Source organism: Triplophysa rosa, linkage group LG15, assembly GCF_024868665.1.
Source record: "Triplophysa rosa linkage group LG15, Trosa_1v2, whole genome shotgun sequence".
NCBI lineage: Eukaryota > Metazoa > Chordata > Actinopteri > Cypriniformes > Nemacheilidae > Triplophysa > Triplophysa rosa.
Genome location: NC_079904.1, coordinates 17,830,252 through 17,854,394, shown reverse-complemented (window position 1 = coordinate 17,854,394; position 24,143 = coordinate 17,830,252). Strand labels below are relative to the sequence as shown.

Sequence of the window (24,143 nt, the reverse complement as noted above, 5' to 3'; positions counted from 1 at the left end):
TCACATTGCTCCTTTAAAGGATAGTTCACCCAAGAATGAAAATTCTGTCATCATTTACTCACCCTCTTGTCATTACAAACCTTTATGACCTTCTTTTTTCTGCAGAACATAAAAGGACATATTTTTAAGAAAACTTGTAACCGAATAGCACTGGCCTCCATTCACTTCTATTGTGTGGACACAAAACTAATGCAAGCAAATGGGGGCCAGTTAACAACATTCTTCAAAATATCTTAAGTCATACAGGTTTGAAATGACAAGAGGATGAATAAATGATGACAGAATTTTTTAACTATAATTATAATAAATTGCTTGGCACCTGACATTTTTGGTATTAAACACAGACTACCGTTTATTATGCTGTACTTATGATTTGCAAAATTTGGAAAATGTAAAGCAAACAGTTTCTAAATGTGGTGTTAATTTAATATCTGAAAGCCATTCTCCAGCATGTATTCTCAATTAAAATTAACACCAGATTTGTCAAAATGAATACAAAATAATTTTCTTGTATACATGAACCAGAAACATTAGTTAAGTAAATGGGATCAGTTGTCACTTCAAATAGACAAAATCAAAATTATATTTTTCTGGTCTCTCAAAAGGGTGGTTAGGTTCATTTAAGTTACTGATGTACTTTTAAACACACTTCCTGCACTGCTCAGGTTTCACTTTATTAATATTTACGCTATTTATTGGACCAATTCCTGTCACAAAAGCTAGCTTTATGGTTTACAGCTTTATAGTAATCATATATTCCACAAACTACTTTTGCCAAAACTAACCAATCGTGAGATCTCACCCACCATTTACTGCCATAGTAGGGAAAATAAATACTATGGGAGTCAATGGGGGTTAGATTCCAGATATATTACTGTGTGTTCAGCAGAACAAAGAAATTTTACAATTTATACAGGTTTAAAACAATCTGGGGGTGAGTAAATGATGACAGAAATTTCATTTTTTGGGGGGGTATCCCTTTAATGACACTAAATAAAGCTGAATAAGAATTGACCCTCTGCATGTGAAGCATTACGTTCAGTGTTTGATTATACAATTAGTATAAATAAATGGCACAATCAACCAAAAATAACAACAGCAAACATCTTAAATAAAAAAATTAACAGTTTTATTGAATTTAAGGCACAATACAATAACTACATTGTATGCCTAAAGTCATTTGACCAGTTCAATTCTGATTTTTCAATTGTTATATAAGAAATAGGCGATGGATCCCTCAAGACTAAATGAGAGGACACAAAGAACAGTTTCTGAATCTTATCCCCGAGGACCCCCAACAGTACACATTCTGGATGACTCGGTTTTTTGTGTACTTTATTACATAAACAAGCTAATGAGTTAAATCAGGTGTGTTTTATTAGGAACATATTTGAATGATGTACTGTTGGTGAACAGGTATACAGGTAAACATGTCCGAGAACCACTGGATTAAGTGCTTATGTTGGGTGCCATTTCTGTAGTATTTCCAATGTAGATTCATTTTTACAGTTACAGTTTAGTGTAGCGTATGTATTTTTTTCCAGAAGGCACCTCTTTAGTGGTAAAGCCAGCTGGGAAAAGCTTGTTGGCCTCTTCTTCTGAGAGGGACGGGATGACCATGACCTCCTGTCCAGGCTTAGATAAGCACAGAAAACACATTTATTCCAGCATTAATACAAACACTGACTGTAAAACAAATATAGAAAATGGAATAGAAAAAAAATGAACAGAATAGAAAAGGATATTTTAAAAACATTTTAACACAATATTCAAAACATTTAAAATCTTACCTTCCAGTCCACAGGTGTGGCCACCTTTTTAGTTGCAGTCAACTGCAGAGAGTCTATGACACGAAGAATCTCATCGAAATTGCGCCCCGTAGTGGCCGGATAGAGAACAGAGAGCTTTAGTCTCTTATCAGGACCGACAACAAAGACCTGAAAAAAATAGGACAAATGGCATAGTTTGATATATTTACACAATTTTAGCTTCAATATTTCTTGCTTGTTTCATAGCTAGAGTGCTATATTATATACCTCAAGGTCAAATGTACAGTATGAGGCTACTCCCTCCTAATAAACAGGTTTGACTATTTCAGCTACACCAGTCACCAGCAAGTACACAAAAACAAGCATGTACCCGAACACATTTATTAGAAGGTTTTTCTTTTTTACATTTATTCAAATCGATTAAGATTGCATTCAAGGATTAAAATTAATTTTAATTTCATTCCCTCCAACCTCAGGGTTGTTAGCGTTGCTCTACTGTTTAAGCTATAGAAATACAGTACAGTATATACTGTATGATAGCACGTCATTGGGGTTAGCAACAGTCAACTTTTGCAGAACCTGCTGTGAGACCAAAGTGCATGAAATCGCATGACAAGATAAAACAACAGTGTTCTGCAGGCATAGGGGACTTTGGGTGAGTTACATTTAGCAGAACATCAACAGAAATGTAGTCAGGCGGATCAGTTTCACAATCATAATCAATTCATACTTTGTCCATTTCCAAGAAAAGTGGTTGCAACATGTTTACAGGCAAAAATACCAACTTTGCTGTAGTTCTGTAACAAATACTTTTCCATTTTATCACATAGAAACCTTTGACATGTAATGTGTATGATGCAGGTAAATCCTACTGGGCATAATAAGAAAAACGCTCATATTCTGTTTTTATTGAAACTCACACAGCGGGCAGTGAGGGGGATCCCATCTTTGTCCCTCTCATCAGGGTCCAGCATCCCCAGCAAGACCGCTAACTCCCTCTTGTTATCTGCTATGATTGGGTACGGCAGTGGACCGCATACATTCTCTTGGTTGAATGCCATAATATCCTTGAAAGAACAGAAATTAAGTTACTACAGAGTAAAATTTATCATTATTTATCAACAGTGTGTACGCACAAATGTGTGCGTAGTGAGTGCGTAAGAACAGTTTCAGGCAAAGTGTGGGATCTACCAACTTGTACTTATACGTAGCATTGTGTGTTAATATAAGCACACCTCTGAGTAGGGCTGTGCCGATAAACGATATCATATCGAATCGCGATAAAATGTATTTCAAAAACGATGATAAGCATTTTGACTCGATATGGATTAATCTTACAGTCTAACAGAAAGCAGAAATAAACGCAACAACGCGTCAGCGTGCAGCTTTTATCATGCGCGTCAAAGTACAAAGTCCATTTCATACTGCACTTGGCAAAGAAAACTCGACATGAGGAGGAAAACATAACTGGAAGCGGAAACGAAAGTGAAACTAACCTCGAGTTGTCATCACGCGGTTTATCAAGTGTCTTATTTTTTTTCGCAATCGCCGGTTAAACAAAACAAACTTGATGCACAATTGCAAGCGAGTTACTTCGAAACTCAAGCACAAACGTTTTTATATGCATCGTTAACATATCTGCTAACATGAGCTGGTGCTTATGAAACAAACCAGCGCAGCCCTGTACAGATTAGTGATGTAATGAAGTGAGTTTGTGTGCACAATAAAATATTGAACCTTGTATGTAAGATGCTTGCATGATTAAAGAAATGTACTAAAGTTTATGTGAGATGTCTTTTTGAAAGACTAAGGTTCACTGAATGCATTGAATGCATTGAATGAATCCCACTACTCGAGCAAGACATTATTGCAGCGTTATGTATGTGCTCAGGTGCTGAGCCAATAGCGTTCGAATGTACACAGTAACGGAGCCCTTTCATTGGTTGAATGTACTGAATGAACACTCCCTTTACTTAACGAGTCAATTGAGTCAAAATGAGACTGAATGAACTGGTACATGTTGTTCATGGCCTAATATCCTCTGTGTTGCAACAGTGCATTAATTTAATTGAATTTTAACTGGATAAAGGTTAACTTTTGTTAATAAACTGTATTTAAAATAGATTCTTTTAATACAGTTTTTTAATTAAATATATATCGAAATAAATATCGTTATCGATCAATATAGAAAAAAACTATCGAGTTTACTTTTTTGCCATATCGCCCAGCCCTACCTCTGAGCATGCTTACACAGAAAATGTAGTGGTAGAACAGTGATACCACAAAAAGAAAGTGCCACCGTGTGTTTCCTGTGTCCTTTATTTGCAAATGCTAAATTAGTAAAATTATAGTTCAAGCTAGATCTCACTTTGCTGGAAGATTTGGCAAACCTTTTATTGAAAGCACAATGTAAAACACACTTAACAGAACAATAAATGAAAAAATAAATACAAGAAAAAAAACATTCAAACAAACTGAAGAAGAACAAAAAGAGGTCTGGATATTAATCACTTTTACAAAAATTATATAAATAAAAATGTTTAACATCTTATTGCTTTTCTATTACTACATCGCTTTACCAAATCGTAATAAGATTTAACCAATTCCACCAAAAATAACTGCAAATATTGTTTCTTTTCTGAACAGTTTAATTTAGGCTATAGAAAATAAATATCCTATAAAGAATTGTAAAATTAACAATAAAACCCAAATTGAGCAAAACATGCATTGCGCAAAGAATGCATTTTCAAAGACCGCTGTGATCTGTTTAGTGAGAGCACAGAATACATTCACGTGATTTATAAAGGGAGGTTTCGTAACCATATATGGTTCATTGCAAGGGCGGACTGACCAGTAGGACATTCTGTCAAAGTCCAGAACGTCCGTCCCACCTACGGCCGTGACCAGGGGCGGCCGGCCATCTGGAGTATCGGAACGTCTCCCGGTGGGCCACTAATGTAAGGGCCGGAATGGACGCTTGGGCCAGACAGACGGACGTTATTAACACGAATGCACGCAATGCGAAGGCTTTAGTGAGACGGACACCTTTACATGTAACGCAATGACACATTACATACAACACCTCACCCCATCGACAGACATGTTGGACGGCCGATGCAATCAAACAACCGAACCCCACCCCCCCCCCCCCCCCCCCCCCCCCCCCCCCCCCCGTCGACATAAATGGTCGAGGACCGATGTGGGCGGAAAACTCCAGGGCCGTTTTTGCTTGCCAGCCCGCCCCTGGTTCATTGGGGACGTTTCCGAATGTGAATGAGCATGGTGCTTAAGAACATGTGGGATTTATCAACAATGATTACTCACTGGTGTGCGTAAGAACCGTGTACGCACGTTTGATAAATGGGTGTTTCTGCAACTACTGGCACTTTTGACTCTCCAAAGTTTTTAAAAATCAACCCCTCTGAATTTTTATTTTAATCATCAGAGTCTGTAATACATATAAAACGGTCAACAAAATTGCATAGAGTCATTAAGATTTTAATATTTGTAATTTAACATACAGTAAACATTGAAAACGTTCTGCAGTAAAAGACATGTTGCGGAAATTACATTTTTGCTATTATTCCAGCTTACTGGCAGCTAGCAAGGTCTACCACATTAGTTTTGACTCTTAGCATCTTAATATACATGAGCTAAACAGCAATAAACATTTATTTTTTATCTTATTTAAAATGTAGTTCAAAGTACAGAATTACTAAGCTGTATGGTAAGGACACACAATAAATACTGACACAGATAAGATGATATTTACCTTATATTATGGGGATCTTGTGAGTGAGTGAGGTGGCCTAATCTGTCAGTAATGTGCTCATGTGGTCATTTCTGTTTCTATAGAAATTAGATTTGTTTCTCTTTGAGACCAGAGTTGTGGGTCGTGAACAAAAATGGTGTTTGGACCTATAAATGCTTCATAATTTTATATTAAATCACATTAATCATTAATTATATTTTTCGTCAAGGTGTGTAAATGACACTGTGACTATATTTATAAAGCGTCATATGACAAATTTTGACATAAATCTAAAATTTCACTGCTGGGACTTAAAAGTGCCCGTAGTTGCAGAAACACCCGAATATGGATTTTTTTTGTACTTTCATTCGTAGGACAAAATATAGAACCTTTCCTACGCACTGTTGATAAATGAGGCCCCTGGAATTAAAAAAAAATGCTTGATTGTTATTCACTTCTACTATGAGCATCAATGCAGAATATGTAGACCTCTGCATATTTGGATAGTGAATGGGGAGTGTTGTGGTTAAACAGACAGACTTTCTGTTAACTGTGATGTGATATCACAGCACAAAGATGTGGGAACTGGGTGTCTGCTTCATTTACAGGAACCCAGCAAGAGTTCAGCCAAAGGTGTGTGGGGGGTGTCAAGTTTGTGTCTATGTCCAGTAAAAGAGCACGCACACAGACAGACAGACAGACAGACATCTTGGTGCACTACGGGACACAGACATTTGTTTGGATGTTCAAACATCAATTTTCCATAATGCAGCAGTCAGGAAGGAATTAGCATGGAATGTCTATGAGAACTTTTCTACAGTTCATGTTTGCATGTATAAAATTTGTATTAGAAAAAAAAGAGAAGCCCTTACTGGAGTGAACATGCATGTTAAAATAATAAATACTTCTAGTCAGTGGTTGTAACTTTGCTAACATATTTTCCAAAAAAAAATAGAACGATTTATTTTAACAAACTATTATCGGTCACATCCAGGAAACTCTTGCTTGTTCTTTTTAGAAAGTATATGAAGAAAGTATGTACATATATACACAAACCTCACTCCATTTGCGGTGGTCCTCGACACTGTCAATGGACAATGCGATCATCTTTACATCACGCTTCTTAAACTCATCACTGAGCTTTGCTGCTCGGGCTAGTTCAGTCGTACATACTGGAGTGAAGTCACGTGGATGTGAAAACAAGATACCCCATCTAACGAGGAAAAAATAAGTTGGAACATGTGACTGTAGTCTTTTAGGTGGTAAAAGTTGCATTAATGAAAAGAAACATGAGTACAGGGTAATTCAAGATTAAGCTTAAGCAATCACTGCCTAGAGATTTCTGGGAGTTTTTGTTCTCAGTCAAAGCAACAGGTGGGAAGTTTAATCTTTCCAAAACAGTCACACCCACAGGCTCTCCAGTCACTATTTTACTGTGTTATTATGAGATCATCTCACATATTTCTCAAGGGATAGAGCAAAAGAATCATTCACTCCCTGCAGACATGAATGCAAGCCAATCTCAAAACATTCTTTTATCTGGGAAACCCCTATTAACTAAATAAATGAATGAATGGAGGGATTTATATTACATAAAATGTCACATCGATTCCAGTGGTTGACATGTTATCCCCACCCTACAACCCTGTTGCTTTGACTAAAAAGGTTTTCAGAGCATTGTTTTGGTAAAATGCATAGGACAGCACTTTTTATTGAAGAGCCAGAAGAGCTGTGGCAACCACAGTGTAAAAGTGTGTCAAACATTTGTTATGGCCCCACAACGGAAGGAAATGGTGTAAGCTCTTTGTTCTGCCCGGCTTTGTAGTGTACTGATTGGATGATAGCCTTAAATATGATTTTAAGGTATTTCTCTTAAAACCAAAATGACTTTAAGAGAGGCACTTGCACAAAACTTGAATTTGAGAACTGCAGAACGAGGGATGGCAAACATTCCTCCTTATTCCGCAAGACTGCAACAACAGGCATGTATTGAATTGTTAAACATCTGTTGATATCCCTTTCTGCTCTCATAAGAGAGATCACTGAGACATACTGTGTGCAAAGTTTGGCTTGAAGTGGGGACCACAGACAAGCCCCTTTTTTGTTAGGTAACACATCCGGGCCAGATGGGGACAGTTATGTAACAGGAATACAGCTGGTCAGTCCATTGACCCCAGCCTGCTTAACACCAACACTTTACACCGGTCAATAAATGTTTTCTAGACTTTTTTGGGTTTGAATGCACATTATATTTACAGGCACATATACAGGTGACAGTTAACTTAAAGCATCAAGGTGCTTGATGCATTAATGAAGCATTTGCAATATAAACCTTTCAGTTCCATAATTTATATAAATGAGCAATGTGAATTTCAAGCACATCAGGCTCTTGCCCAAAATCTAAACAATACTGGCCTTGTTATCCCAACAAATACAGTCACAGTGACTAGGCACATTTTACTCTCCTTCAAAATCAAAATAGAGACTTATTTGAGAAAAAGCATTACTGCTAAAAGAAAAGAATAGCTGCTTGGTAAATTGCAATGCAAATCTTCACTAAATGAAACTGCTTACATGTAAAATTTCAACTAATACCCTTGATCTGTGAGCTGCTTACAACAGCTACCCTGCTACAATATACTAGTTGTGATTGTGAAATACATAAAAATGCATGCACTCACAAACTTTATTATGTCATTTCAAGGCAAGCCATAAAACAGGGTTTGTGCCGAACTTCTTGATAGCACATTTATTATATGGCATAGGCTACTACACCATGGAAGGCTGTAACTTCTATGGAATGTGCTGCAGTTAATAAAGAATAGCAAATGAATCGAAAATAAATACAAATATTAAAACTAACCCATTATTTAGTTATGAGTTTTAATCAGTAACTTTAAACGCTAAAGCCTGCCATATTTACATAAATGATATTTATTTATTCAGCAGACGCTTTTATCCAAAGCGACTTTGATGGTAAATGATGGAACAGGAATCCCACAAGCACAGTATACAAAGATAAGTTTATAAACAGGCATGTATTGAAACAGTATTGAGATTTTAGCACCGATGCAGATAACCATCACACAACCTTCCGACTGTTAATCATATTATTCTCTCGTGTCAATGCAGAAGGCGTGCTCCAACCACATCAAACGTGAATATCACACCTAACTAGGCCAACATGCTAAAATACAATAAGTAACATATTTTGCTACTTACGAATTTCCCAGGAATTCATGAAATTTGATCTTGCCGATCGTAGTCTCTGCTTCAAAATTAGGGAGCACGTCTCCCAGTAGTATGCCTGGCATTTCTAATTTTCAAATGACTTTCTCTCAAATCTTGTTGGCACATGTAACCATGGTACGGCAGTTTATACAGCACAAGCAGGAAACTATCACGTCACGTGGGCAGGGCGACGTTGTGATTGGATGAAATGAAGTTCAATATGGAGGACTAAACCTGCAAAAATTATAAATAAATTAATATATAAACGAATAAATGTAATAATATGAAAATAAATAAAGGAATGAATAGTTTGATAAAACAAAATAATTCGTTTTAGCTATTATTGATCTTAGCTTTAACTTTTTTTCATTTTTAAATTGACTTATTATTTTTTGTGTCCATTTTTTATTTATTTTTTAATATTTTTATTTTTAGATTATTTTATTTATCATTTCCTTTTATTTTTACATTTATTTATTTTATGTTTATTTTTTTATATATTTATTTATTAACGCATGTATTTATTTCCACTTTTATTTATTCTTACTTTTCTGTGTCTTGTATGATAATTAACTCAACTCAACTTTATTTATATAGCGCTTTTACAATTTTCATTGTTACAAAGCAGCTGCACATGAGACACATTGACTACAAGCAAAACAATCAAAGTTGTACCTGCAAAAACAAGAAAAGGTTGAAACACAGAAGACAGACACACCCACACACAAAACACTCCACACACACAACACGCACACGCACCAACACACACAGACACAGAGACACACACACACACGGATGCGCACGCACACACACACAACACACACACACACACGTACGTACACAGACAAGTACGCACACACACACACGCTCAGTGAGAGCACACATTTAGGATAAAGGAGAGAGAAGCACAGGTCAAATATAACAGATAATAAATTCCTATATGCAATATTAATTAAGTAAAACTTTAAAATTCTAAAGCAGCCCCCCCGGTCAGGCAGATAGTGCAAAAACAGTATGCAAACGGTGGCGAGGAACCCAAAACTCTAATCGAGAAAAAAAACCTCAGGAGAACCCAGGCCCAACCAGGGGATTCCAGTTCCCCTCTGGCAAAAGCTGCTGCCTCTGCACAAGCTCCAGAGAACTTGCACAACAAGGCTAAATAAAATAAATAAACTTAATAATAAAATAAATTATAGTTTAAGATTATCATTAATAATCTAATAGCATTTGAAATTTTGTGGTGAAGACATGTCAAGAGACCGCGTCCTTCTTTATCCAGCTCTATCATCTCAGCTCTTGTCAGGTCCCCACTTCCCATTCTCCGCTCTACCATCAGGTCAGGCCATGAACTGCATCCTGCTCGCTGTGGTAACCTTGGAACAATGAGACAAGACTGGCTGAGAGTAGAGTACTGTTCTGTACTCTTTGATGCAACAAGTACATCAGTTGTGTTTTTGGTTCCGGTTGATCTAACTAATGCAGCCTAAACCCTCTGAAGATTTATATTATGGAAGAGTAGTGTATGCAAGATTAAAAAGATGCGTCTTTAGTCTAGATTTAAACTGACAGAGTGTGTCTGCCTCCCGGACAGTGCAGGGAAGACTATTCCAAAGTTTAGGCGCTAGATAGGAAAAGGATCTACCACCTGCACTTGATTTTGAAATTCTAGGTATTACCAACTGACAGGACGCCTGAGAGCGTAATGCACGTGAAGGACTGTAATACAAAAGGAGTTCATTCAAGTACTGAGGAGCTAAACCATGTAAGGCTTTATAGGTAATAAGCAAGATTTTAAAGTTAACGCGATGCTTTATAGGTAACCAGTGCAAGGTTGACAGAACCGGGCTAATATGTTCATACTTTTTTGTACGTGTAAGAACTCGAGCTGCCGCGTTTTGGACCAATTGGAGTTTTTGTAATAAGCCTGCAGGGCAACCACCTAACAGTGCATTACAGTAATCTAGTCTTGATGTCATGAATGCATGAATTAACTTCTCTGCATCTGAGATTGACAGCATATGACGTAGTTTAGATATATTCTTAAAATGGAAAAACGCAATTTTACAGGTGTTGGCGACGTGGCTCTCAAATGACAGATTACTATCGAATAGAACGCCAAGATTCTTTGCTGACGACGAGGGTTTTATGGAACATCCGTCAATAGTTAAACAGTATTCTTGGTTGTTACTTATAGCAGTTTTCGGTCCAATAAGTAACACTTCCGTTTTGTCCGAGTTCAGTAATAAAAAGTTGTTACTCATCCAGTTTTTTATATCGACTATGCATTCCATTATTCGATGGAACTGCTGTGTTTCATGAGGCTTCGAGGAAATATAAAGTTGAGTATCATCAGCATAACAGTGAAAGCTAACTCCGTGTCGCTTTATTATATCTCCTAGAGGTAGCATGTATAATGCGAAGAGCAGAGGCCCTAAGACTGAGCCCTGTGGTACACCGTACTGGACTTGCGATTTGCGTGACACCTCATTGTTTATTGCTACAAATTGAAAACGGTCGGATAAATAAGATTTAAACCATTTCAAAGCTATTCCCTTAATGCCGACATAATTTTCGAGTCTATGTAGGAGTGTGCTGTGGTCAATGGTATCGAATGCAGCACTAAGGTCTAGCAGCACCAATAACGAGATACAACCTCGGTCAGACGCCAATAGCAGATCATTTGTAACTCTGATCAAAGCAGTCTCTGTACTGTGACATGCTCTAAATCCAGACTGGAATTCTTCATTGATGTCATTCCTTTGGAGGAAGGAGCATAATTGAGTTGAAACTACTTTTTCCAGAACTTTAGATATGAAAGGTAGATTCGATATAGGCCTGTAGTTCCTTAGTTCTCTAGGGTCGAGTTGGGGTTTTTTGACAAGGGGCCTTATAACAGCCACCTTATATGCTTTAGGCACATGTCCTAATGTCAGAGATGAGTTAATAATACCAAGAAGAGGATCTATAATTTCTGGGAGCATCTCTTTCAGTAGATTTGTAGGTATAGGGTCTAGTATGCATGTTGTTGATTTAGATGATCTAATAATTTTAGACAGCTCATCTTGATCTACGGTATAAAATAATTGCATTTTCTCCTTAAGGGCGCTGTAGTTAGTTTGTTCAGCGGGTTTCACTTCTGATTGCATTGTTATAATTTTTTCTCTAATATCTTGGATTTTATATGTGAAGTAGTTCATAAATTCATCACTGCTATGCTGATATACAGGATCAGAAGTCACTGACGATTTATTTTTTGTTAATTTAGCCACCGTGTTAAATAAAAACCTAGGGTTGTGCTGGTTTTCTTCTATTAGTGATGAAAAGTAGGCGGATCTAGAAGTTTTTAGGGCTTTCCTGTATTTTCGAATACTATCCTTCCATGCTGTACGAAATACCTCTAATTTAGTTTTCTTAAAGTTGCGCTCCATTTTTCGGGCCGCTTTCTTTAGAGCCTGAGTGTGTTCATTATACCACGGTGTGGGGCTGCCATTTTTAATCTTCTTTAAACGTAGTGGAGCAACTTTGTCTAGCGTTACCGAGAAGGTGGAATTAAAATTTTCAGTGGTAATGTCAAGATCTTCAACGTTATTTCTCATGATTTGAGACAATTCGGGCAGATTATCGAGAAACGCATCTTTGGTAGTTGAAGTTATTGTTCTACCATATTTGTAACAATGAGTTTTATTTGCAGCCGTAGGCCAGTGAAGCAAACATAATACCAGATAATGATCCGAAATGTCTTCACTCTGCTGAAGGATTTTAACGTCGTCCACATTTATACCGTAAGACAGTATTAAATCTAAAGTATGATTACGAAGGTGAGTGGGTCCTGACACATGTTGACTAATGCCCATGGAGTTAAGAGTGTCTTTGAAAGCCATTCCTAAGGCATCTGTAACGTTATCTACGTGGATGTTAAAGTCACCAACGACAAGGAGTCTATCTGCGGCCAGTACTAGTTCTGATAAGAACCCACCAAATTCTTTAATAAAATCTGTGTGGTGCCCTGGAGGCCTATATACAATAGCTAGAATCAATTTAAAAAGTGTTTTATCTTTAGTATTAGGTGTTGAAACATGAAGAACCATGACTTCAAAAGAATTATATTTAGAGTTCGACTTCTGGGAAATGCTAAGAGAGTTATTGTAAAGTGCTGCGACACCTCCCCCTCTGCCTTTTAGACGAGGCTCGTGTTTATAATAATAATCTTGGGGGACAGATTCATTTAAAGCAATATAATCATCTGGTTTTAGCCATGTTTCTGTCAAACAGAGCATGTCTATTTTATGATCTGTTATCATATCGTTAACAAAAAGTGCTTTATTAGAGAGAGATCTAATATTTAGCAATCCGAGTCGTAACAGTTGATTATCTGTATTTTGTTCATGTTTAGTTTGTTTAACGTTTATTAAATTACTTTCAAGAGGTTTACGCATTATTTTATGTTTGCTAATCCGGGGGACAGACACAGTCTCTATTTTGTGATGTTTGGGAGAACGGATTACTACATGTTGTACATTTTGTGTATTCTGCGACGTGAGACGGCAAGCAGACAGTTGGTTAAGCCATACTGTCTGCTCCCTGACCTGGGCCCCAGCGAGTCAAGTTTTAGCATTAGCATTAAGACTTTTTGCCATATTTCTAGACAGGATGGAAGTCCCAGCCCAGGAGGGATGGAGACCATCTCGTTTCAACAGGTCAGGTCTGCCCTCAAAACTCTTCCAGTTATTTATAAAAACTATATCATTCTGCAGGCACCACTCAGACAACCAGCCATTTAGTGAATATAATCTGCTATAAATCTCATCACCACGATAAGCATTGAGGGGGCCAGAGAATATTACAGTGTCTGACATCATGCTTGCGAGCTCACACACCTCTTTAATGTTATCTTTTGTGATCTCCGATTGACGGAGTCGAACATCATTTGTGCCGACGTGAATGACAATCTTACTGAATTTACGATTAGCCTTAGCCAGCACATTTAAATTTGACTTGATGTCAGGCGCTCTGGCTCCCGGTAAACATTGGACTATGGTGGCTGGTGCCTCTATGTTAACGTTCCGAACAATAGAATCACCGATAACTAGGGCACTTTCAGCAGGTTTCTCAGTCGGTGCGTCACTGAGCGGGGCAAACCTGTTCGAGACTGTAATCGGAACGGTCGAGTGATGTTTTGTCCTGCGACTACGCCGTCTCACAGTCACGAAGTTTCCCAGCTGCGGGGGATTTTCAACCGGAACCGAGCTGTGTGCGCTAATGTTGCTCGCATCCAAAGTGTTTTCTATCGTCGTTAAACTCTTACTATCCTCAGATAAAGATTGGATGCGAGACTCTAATTCTAAGATCTTCTCTGTCAGCCTAACTATTTCCCTGCATTTATCGCATATAAAGCCCTCGCAGCTGACAGAGAAGGCTAAGCTAAACATATGACATGAGGTGCAAGTAACAATAATAGGAATAGAAGCCATAACTCACCGGATTTGAAGTGCAATTCCAACTTACCAAGGTTGCTCGATGGATCGTAGTATACTCGCTTAAAAAGAGAAACAGTTAGCACACAAGACAAACCAGAGGCAAGATGATATTCCACAGTGTGAACAGAAAGCAAGCTAACACGCTATTGCTATGCTAACGGCGTTAAGTTAACTATCACATTTGGTTTAGACTCTTCCAAGTAAATAACAGGAACAGGGTTATTGAGATATCAGGATAAGTTAGCAACGACAATAATAATTAACGATAATAAAATACACTAATATTAGAGCGAAGTGGGAAGCGCACTGATACAAACAAGCTGCCGGCAGCGATGCAGGAAACAGGAAACAGGGTGATGGTTGGATGGTTGGTCTTGCCTACTATTGGTTCAGCGTAGATTGAAGCGTTTGATCGATTACTCTTGACTTGTTTTGGACTAACGTCACGTCACTCACTGATCGTTTGCTTCGTGTATAACGTTTAACTATGGCGGGCGCACAATTAACTAGAGAGTTACAGCATTTAGCCAATGAAGTCGATAACCATGCATCAAATGACTATGTGTCATTTAGATTAGACGCGTTTATTGATAAATCAATTTAAAAAATGAAAAAAAGTTAAAGCAAAGATCAATAATAGCTAAAACGAATTTTTTTTTATCAAACCATTCATTCCTTTATTTATTTCGTATTATTACATTTATTCTTTTTATATATTTATACATTTATTTATTTATAATTTTTGCAGGTTTAGTCCTCCATAAGTTCAAGGCTCAAACAAGCAAATGATTATACTGTAGTTCTTTTAAATTATTAATAACTATTTTAAGCAACATATGGAAAACGAACACTGATATTATACATTTAAAACAAAACCTCCTTTATGACCATATGCAACGCCAATTATTTATTATTTTAAAGAATGAATTTGAAAATAAAGTAAAAAAATATATAATTTAGTAACTACTATAGATTAGAGCAGTAGATAAATTCATTCTGAAATGAAAAACAACACTATTGCTGTTTTGCCGTTTAAATGCAATGCTGGTAAATTAATATTATTCTTTAATTGCTGCTTTTGTCATATTTCTGAGTTCTGAGTTTTATTTATTTATTGTTTATAGGTTAAACGCAAAATGTGTCATCTGCTCAGTGACTGAGCAGGATGGAATTATATTCCATATTGTAACACCTGATCACATTGATCATAAGACTGTGTTAATATGCATCAGACTACACATACTTTTTTAAACATATTTTTAATAATCTCATTGACTCGAATTGAATTAAATAATTGTCCAGTGATCTGTTTTCACATCCAAATGTATGCAGTGCTGTCTTGAGGGGACGAAAACTTTTAGACAATGACTCACAATATTTCCATTTAAATTGCACCAGAAGCTCGAATGCAAATTATAGAAAAAAAGAAATACAAGCAACACCCCTAAGATCAGTTTGAATTGTTTTGTTCTACATACTAGATCTGTAGTGTCATTTATTCATCAGGGAGTGCGGCCACAGGGCTGAATTTTTTTCAAAACTAAAATGATTTATTTTATGCAGTCACGTGGTTGAATACAGTACGACATTTCCCAGAGTTCATTGCACAGAAAGCTGCTGTTCAAACATGGCGCTGTACGGTGCAGTGGTCCGACGTGTTCTCTTTTATCACCTGTAAACCATGATCTGAAAACGAGACATCTAAAAGCTTTACCAAAAAACGGAAGACACTCCAGTCATATCGGACCAACCTGTCTTGGCATCTGTAAAGTAAAATGCCTTCTCCTAAAGCGCGGAACAGTGCTGGGCGCAGCGGCAGTGTCCCGTCTCCCGGCGGTGGAAACGGGCGCTATGAGTTCATTGCTCTGAACCGAACTCCCCCGCACCTGCTGCAGAGACAGGGTTCCGATCCCACATCGGCCCGGCTTCGAGCCTCCGAGAGCCCCAACCGACGACGGGGCTCGGGTTCATCTACCTCCTCCACCGGTGGACAGCAGTTACCAGAGGAAGACTGCATGAGATTAAACCCTTCTTTCATCGAGATAGCGCTCAGCTCTCTGCTGGCCATCGACCTGTGGCTGTCGAAGCGGCTTGGTGTGTGCGCTTGTGAGGACTCGTCGTGGGGCAGCGTGCGGCCGCTCATGAAGCTCATCGAGATCTCCGGTCACGGGATTCCGTGGCTCGCCGGTGCCGCGTACTGTCTGTATAAAAGCGACAGTATCGCCGGTCAGGAGGTCATGCTGAACCTGCTCATGGGTAATGCACTCACTCACACTGTGGTTTTTATTCTGCCAAATAAATGGTATAATGGATCATTCTGTGTGTTGATTCGTCCCTCAGAATGTAAAAGGGGGACATATTTTTTACCCTTTTATTACTTATACGATGTAATAATTTATGCGTATCATTTACAGCATATAATTTGTCATTGATGAAATTACCCTACGTGCCCCATAGATTTACAGTAAGGGCGTTACTGGATATGTTTTTGTACAAGTAAAGAGATTAGACTATTGAATAAGCAACATCAAGTCTCATCTGTTCTTCATCAAACCCTGATGGTTGTTTTACATATTGATTTTTTTAAGGGCTTGAGCATTGTCTTCTCTTTCCTTTTATTTTCAGACTCATTTTTTCCTCAGATGTAAGATGTAATCAAATCATTATTACCCCTCTTTACCTGTTACTCACCCCTGATATTTTTCTTTTGGACCCTTCATTTACTCACTCAAGTGTTTTAAGTTCCAGAGAAATGCCCAGGTGAGGCACATTTCCATTGCACTATTAATGTGGCTTGCTGCCAGTCCTGTTAAAATGCAACAGGCTTTTTATTTGTTGTCTGCAAATATTAATTTACCATGAGCGATAAGGAGCTATAGTCGTCATACTGATACCACTGCAGCAGTGTTAAATTCTGTAACTTTGACATCCCATTTAATAATGAATGTACAATATGACCTCAGTAGCTTGTCCAACTTGTTTGTGAAGTTTGTGAGTTATATGCATAAGGCCCAGCAGACCTGCTTTATTTGATTCCAGAGGTAAACTGTTGCTTCACAACTATACGCCCAAGTGTTTCAGAGATATCTGTTCATTTGTTAATGAAAACATGAATTTTATTCATGCTGGTAATCATACAAATATTGTGGTTAAATATATCTAGAATTGGTCATATATTATTATTATTATAAACAGATTAACTCTCATCACTCAAATTAGGGTTGGGTATCGAGAATTGGTTCCATTTTAGAACCTGTTCCAAATTTCAAAGAACCGGGGATTCGATTGGATGCGTGCATTTCGGTTCTGTTTATCGATTCCTGACTTTTTCAGTCACTCGCGAACGGCAGTGAACGTTACAGTTGTATCTGTCTGCCAGGAGGACACGCGACAAGGACCTTATCTCATTACGCGCATGCGCAGTTTATTACATTTGGCACTATGACTGACCGCAGCACACGTTCAAAAGTTTGGTTAAACTTTGTGAAAAATGATAATAGCATTGCCACATGCAATACATGTGGTGAAGATATTTCGTGAAAGGGAGGAAGTACCTCAAATATGATGAAACATTTGCTTCAACACGGCATTAATCTGAAGGAATCCACCGTGTTTAGTCTCCTAGCATCGAGTCCTCCTGCTACAACGCACCAGAAACAGCCAATATTAGCAGCAATAGCAGCGTCTCACACTCGGGTACAAAATATAGATAAAGATGAAAAGTACATTCGGGAAGCTACAAAGACAACAATTATTTAAATTATATTAATTTGAATTATTCATTCATTCACTTTTTAAAAATGAATTAATTCAGTGTTTTATTCACAAATAATTGTTCAGATAATGGACGATCTACCGTTTTGAACGACTCTTGAATGAATGATTCATTTCAAAATTCATTAAAACACTTCTTATGTTGTATTTATGTGTTATATGTAAGTTTTGGTTTGTAATTGCTTCTGATTATTCCTTAATGGAAGTGTTGTTATTATTTGACGAATTGTCACAGTTAACAGTTAGCCTACTGGTTAGGTTATAGTCTAAATGTGGCAAGAATAAAAGGTTAAAAACTTTTTTCTATTTTTTTCTCTCCCCAAAAAATATTGGAATCTGAACAGAGAATCGATAAAAACCGGATTCGATAAGCCGAATCGGAATTGCTCAAATTAAAACGATACACAACCCTACTCAAATGTGAGTTTGGAACTGTTGGCGAACAGTGTTTTAGAACAACCCTCAAGTACCTTGAAGGGATAGTTTCCCCTAAATGTAAAAATCCTGCCTATCATATACTGCATGACTTTGAATACACTGTGTGGTGTTGTGGGTCTGCCAAATGCAAAAATGTAAATGTTTCCTGTGTCACTAAATATCTGTCTGAATTTTATTTTGTTAAGGGCAACATTACATGTCAGTCAGTTGTGTAGTCTCGTACTAATTTTACTCCTTTTTTTCTGATTTTCAGCCTTGGTTCTGGATCTGGTGCTGGTTGGTGTGGTCAAGGCCGCGGTGCGGCGCCGACGTCCTGCCCATAACCAAATGGACATGTTTGCCACATTCTCTGTGGACCGCTATTCCTTCCCATCAGGCCATGCCACACGTGCTGCGATGTGTGCCCGTTTTCTATTGGCCCATCTGGTGCTGGCTGCCCCACTCCGGGTGCTTGTTCTGCTCTGGGCGTCTTTCGTTGGTTTTTCTAGGGTTCTCCTCGGACGCCATAATGTGACAGATGTTGTGTTTGGTTTCTTTATGGGTTACTGGCAGTATAATTTGGTTGAGATGCTGTGGTTGTCACCACTCATGTTCCAAAGCATGATCGGACAGCTCGACTAAGAAGTTGTAAGAACTTGAGTGGGGCCTAGATTTTTGGGGGGATCTAGACTAAATCGCTGTTTGGTGCAATTAATTCCATGTTGTCAGTCATCATTGTTTTATATGTCTGCTAACTAAAATGTAAAATATTAACCATCTTCCAGCAATGTTCAGGGTTTTTATTAAGTTCATTTCTGTCAGAAATCTGCAGTGGATTGTCAGAGAGTGGTATGAATGGGTCTAATGTTCTATCACTTCAGATTATTTCTCTGTCTTCCTCTCTTTTTCTACTTTTTGGCTGACCACTGTTGATTGGATCATTTGTGACTCATTTGAAAAACTGGTGTAAAGAGGGAACATTGGTGTTTGACATCTATGGGGTCCATTTCATCAGCGAGAGTTATATCTCTAATTAATATGAAAAACTCTTCTTAGGTGAATATTTAATTAAGCAAAGAAAGATAAGAAACTGAGGGCTGAATTTTACTGCGGCTTCAGAACCTTAAAGGAGTCATTCGCCAGAAGTACGTGTTTTTCTTTGTCTTTTGTGTGTAATAAGTTGCCCATGCATGTATTAGACACGTGAAATTGCAAAAATTTAAGTGTCGGAACAAAAGATGTATTTTATCTAGAGGCGAATGCTCACCCACACCTGCCTGAAACGCCTCGTGTAACCACACCCCCACAACTTGACGTCAGCTCATGGAGTGATTTGACTAAAACCGCCCAAATCTATACGCAAGTAATGTGGGCGGTCTTGTAAATCTCATTGTACCGCCGCCGGAGCAGCCATGTCGTAGAGACGCTGTGTGTTCCGTTGCCAAAAGAAAGCCTCTTTGTTTTCTCTGCCAAAAGATGAGTCAACAAAAAAACGAATGGTTACATTTTATTTTCAACACTGTTCCAAAGAAGTACAATGAAAAAGTGCTAGTTTGTGCAGAGCATTTTAATGACCATTGCTTCACTAATCTGGGAGCGATCAAGACCGGCCATGCATGGCAGCTTCTGTTAAAAAGCGGGGCAATTCCATCGGTTAAAACTCCGCGAGGACAGTCTGGCGCTTCAGATTCACAGCCTGGTAAGAGGCGTTACATTTACGTCGCACAATTTCAGTATTCCACCAATCACTATGCAGTTGTGAACTGGCCAATCATAGCACACCTCGCTTTTCAGAGCGATGAGCTTTTTAAAATATCCTGGCGTTTCAGAGAGGCGGGGCTAAGAGAAGATACATATGGAGGACTAAACCTGCAAAAATTATAAATAAATGAATGTATAAATAAATAAATATATAAACGAATAAATGTAATAATATGAAAATAAATACAGGAATGAATGGTTTGATAAAACAAAATAATTCGTTTTAGCTATTATTGATCTTAGCTTTAACTTTTCTTTTCATTTTTTAAATTGATTTATTATTTTTTGTGTCCATTTTTAATTATTTTTAATTATTATTATTTTTTATTTTTAGATTATTTTATTTATCATTTCCTTTTATTTTTACATTTATTTATTTATACGTTTATTTATTTTTATATTTATTTATTATCGCATGTATTTATTTCCACTTTTATTTATTTATTCTTGTATTTATTCTTACTTTTCTGTGTCTTGTATGATAATTAGATGGGTTGGTCTTGCCTACTATTGGTTCAGCGTAGATTGAAGCGTTTGATCGATTACTCTTGACTTGTTTTGGACTAACGTCACGTCACTCACTGATCGTTTGCTTCGTGTATAACGTTAAGTAACTATGGCGGGCGCACAATTAGCTAGAGAGTTACAGCATTTAGCCAATGAAGTCGATAACCATGCATCAAATGACTGTGTGTCATTCAGATTAGATGCACTTATTGAGGATTTATTACAGATTGACGGAGAGATAAATGACAAAATTCTTCAAAATCTGTGCGAGTCAGGGGGTGCTAAGGTGGTGACCAAGTTCCGGTTACAGGTCCTCTGCCAAAGAGGTGCATGAACGACCTCAGCAGATTCGTCGATTCTGAAAGCACAAGACGACTTGATATTAAGATGTCTAATAAACACAGACTTTCTTGTTACATGATTTTGACATTCTTGTTAAGATTGCAAATTATTGGTATGATCGCCCGTAACGGCTGAAGCGAGGTGAAAAAATAAATAAAGCGATTTGACACGGGATTCGTACCCATACAATAAAGCGAGGCAGTGTGTCACTACGGTAACAATCACACTAAGCTATTTCGCAATGCTAGCTGCTGCGGATCTTTGCAATAATATCAAGATGTCACACAACAATATGCAGCTGGATGAATCAAGGGAATATGCCCGTTTTAACTTGTGACCTCTGTGTTATTTATCTCTTATGGAATGTAGTTTACGAGTACCGTTTAGTAACCACGTCTTTTTAGAAGGAATGGTTTCCATTTGATGGCCCCTGTAGTGAAAGAACGATGCTCATTACTACCGTGTTAACTTGTGACTTAAGTTCACTATGTCTCAATTCATTTACATTATGTTACATCATGTTACATTAAATCTTTACGCTTTTTCTAACCGAAAGGCTGCTTATAACTATCACTTTGACAAAGCGTTAGCTTGCGACTTCGGTTTACAAGCTCATCTGTGTAGTTAAACCTTATTACATTTTGTGCTTTATGATTTTCACCAGTTGAACTGTAACACCACCATAGCACCCTCTGACTCGCACAGACTTTGAATGTGCTGCAAAGAGGCTAACAACCGAGGGAGAACTTTGTCATTTATCTCGCCGTCAATCTGTAATAAATCATCAATAAATGCATCTAATCTGAATGACACATAGTCATTTGATGCATGGTTATCGACTTCATTGGCTAAAGGCTGTAACTCTCTAGCTAATTGTGCGCCCGCCATAGTTACTTAACGTTATACACGAAGCAAACGATCAGTGAGTGACGTGACGTTAGTCCAAAACAAGTCAAGAGTAATCGATCAAACGCTTCAATCTACGCTGAACCAATAGTAGGCAAGACCAACCCATCTAATTATCATACAAGACACAGAAAAGTAAGAATAAATACAAGAATAAATAAATAAAAGTGGAAATAAATACATGCGATAATAAATAAATATAAAAATAAATAAACGTATAAATAAATAAATGTAAATATAAAAGGAAATGATAAATAAAATAATCTAAAAATAAATAATAATAATAATAATAAATAATTAAAAAATGGACACAAAAAATAATAAATCAATTTAAAAAAATGAAAAGAAAAGTTAAAGCTAAGATCAATAATAACTAAAACGAATTATTTTGTTTTATCAAACCATTCATTCCTTTATTTATTTTCATATTATTACATTTATTCGTTTATATATTTATTTATTTATACATTTATTTATTTATAATTTTTGCAGGTTTAGTCCTCCATACATACAAACATGCACGGTATGTGGAAAATACAGCGTTTTTTAACCTTAAGTCGTGTATACACATTGTAATACATCTAAAGCAAACAATAATATTCGTTTTAGCCGCGTAAAATGACCCCTCTAAGGGTATGTGGTGTCCTCAATAGATATTCACAGGGGAGTTGTGTTTGAAGTTCTGTTGAATTTCGTATATTTACGATTTATAAGGTTGCTTTGATACAGTTTTTTTGTCCTGTGGAATGTTATCTTTTGTGTAGTGTGATTTCTGGATTTAATGCTTTTCATTGTTCTGTAATGTTTGTGTCTCAAATGAATGTAGTCCTGCATTATTGTGACCATGCCAAAAGATATTGCACTTTTAAACACAATCTTTTCATCTGTGGTGTACATTAAATGTATTTAGCTTTCCTGTGGCTCAGTGGTTAGAGCATGGCAATAGCAATGCCAAGGTCATGGGTTCAATCCCAGGGGATTGCACATAGTCAGAAACAAATGTATAATACAATAAAATGTCAGTCGCTTTTTCTACCAAATGTAAATGTAGTTAATGTTTTCTGTTTTTTTTTTAGGGTTAAAGTCTCAGCAGTGATTATAGAGCCATAAACTGCATGATATGCTGCAAACTGTAGCCACTCATCACAGGAGAATATTTTCACCAAAGTCACAGAAACACCTCTATATCTACAAACTGTACAGTGATGGTAATAATGGCACTTTGATATATATATACAGGTATATATATATATATAATTGTACCAAGTGTATGTACAAAGGTATTTTGGGGTATGTTAACGTGCAAAAAACATGGGTAATACCATCATATTCCATCACTCTTTTTTAACATTCTTGTAGTTTTATTATTGTGAAATTAGTAACCATGGTTCATTTTTATAAGGGACACTTTATTTCATAGTGTGTGTGGGATTCCAGAGCATGTTACTAACCAGAATAATAACGAACAGGATGTGTAAAGAATGTGTATGGACAGTTGCCTCAATTGGCATGTTTGTGTGTGAAATATGAATTGAAGTTCAACTCAATGCTTAGGAAAAATGATTTACAGTATGTAACAGATCAAACATGCCATCAGCTAATCATATGGCTTGCTGTTCCTTTGTGGCATTCGTTTTTCAATCCACCCCAAGTTTTTTTCTCATATGAAATTTGTCTCCTTGAGAGCTCATGACTTGAAAATCATTTTCAGTAATAAGTTTGTTGTGATGTTTGTGGGAGTCTTCACTGTTTAAAGAGAACCATCTACACTCTTTTCCTGTGCAATAATTTGGTTGTTTTATAAAAGTGCAGCCTTTGTCATTAGTGCAATATAATATACGAGACAAATGGCAGCAAAAAAATAATGCTGTATTTAAATTGCAATAATGTGATGTTCTGGTGCTGTGTTTGTTTGCTAGAGACCATGCATATTAGCCTTTATACTTGTAGTTAATGGAGAGGACACTTTTATTTGATATTCTGTTGACTGAGCGAATCTTGGTTTCACCAACTATTACACTACAAATAATCTCACATTTGACCATTGCTGTCCAAAGTGGCAATGTAACTTCGTGCTTATGTGGTAGATGCTATGATAGTTTACTATATTTGTGATGTAAAATATACTCAACATTGATCATAACGTGATTGTATTTTTTAAATAAATATAACAATTTCATTGCGTTGATTCTTTTGAGATTTTGCCCC

General features: G+C 37.1%; 2 protein-coding genes across 4 annotated transcripts; one reads left to right on the top strand and one right to left on the bottom strand.

Annotated features, from left to right (window-relative positions):
- Positions 1 to 1,107: 1,107 nt before the first annotated feature.
- On the bottom strand, positions 1,108 to 8,910 carry prdx6 (peroxiredoxin 6). Its single transcript, XM_057353854.1, has 5 exons — positions 8,743 to 8,910; positions 6,577 to 6,733; positions 2,690 to 2,836; positions 1,791 to 1,937; positions 1,108 to 1,635 (listed from the first exon to the last, which is right to left on the bottom strand). Exons 1-5 carry the CDS (start codon positions 8,832 to 8,834, stop codon positions 1,510 to 1,512), a joined length of 669 nt encoding a protein of 222 aa, XP_057209837.1. The 5' UTR covers positions 8,835 to 8,910; the 3' UTR covers positions 1,108 to 1,509.
- Positions 8,911 to 15,764: 6,854 nt separating this feature from the next.
- Positions 15,765 to 24,114, top strand: plpp6 (phospholipid phosphatase 6). 3 transcript variants are annotated; one of them, XM_057353505.1, is made up of 4 exons: positions 15,765 to 16,484; positions 16,854 to 16,872; positions 16,962 to 16,988; positions 18,694 to 18,889. In XM_057353505.1, the coding sequence occupies exons 1-4, from the start codon at positions 16,004 to 16,006 to the stop codon at positions 18,761 to 18,763; spliced, it is 597 nt and encodes a 198-aa protein (XP_057209488.1). In that variant the 5' UTR covers positions 15,765 to 16,003; the 3' UTR covers positions 18,764 to 18,889. The 3 variants fall into 3 exon arrangements, 1 of the variants encoding a protein (XP_057209488.1); XR_008964442.1 differs by having other exon boundaries at positions 15,771 to 16,484; positions 16,854 to 16,988; positions 18,694 to 18,785; XR_008964441.1 differs by lacking the exons at positions 16,854 to 16,872; positions 16,962 to 16,988 and adding an exon at positions 23,012 to 24,114 and having other exon boundaries at positions 15,790 to 16,484; positions 18,694 to 19,564.
- Positions 24,115 to 24,143: the final 29 nt, after the last annotated feature.

Bases quoted from the DNA above. Each gene is read 5' to 3' on its own strand.
- prdx6 (XM_057353854.1), bottom strand. From the start codon at position 8,834: ATGCCAGGCATACTACTGGGAGACGTGCTCCCTAATTTTGAAGCAGAG. The intron at 6,734-8,742 runs GTAAGTAGCAAA...TTTCCTCGTTAG, and splicing joins CATGAATTCCTGGGAAATTC to ATGGGGTATCTTGTTTTCAC. The intron at 2,837-6,576 runs GTTTGTGTATAT...TGTTCTTTCAAG, and splicing joins ACCACCGCAAATGGAGTGAG to GATATTATGGCATTCAACCA.
- plpp6 (XM_057353505.1), top strand. From the start codon at position 16,004: ATGCCTTCTCCTAAAGCGCGGAACAGTGCTGGGCGCAGCGGCAGTGTC. The intron at 16,989-18,693 runs GTGAGGCACATT...TCTGATTTTCAG, and splicing joins AGTTCCAGAGAAATGCCCAG to CCTTGGTTCTGGATCTGGTG.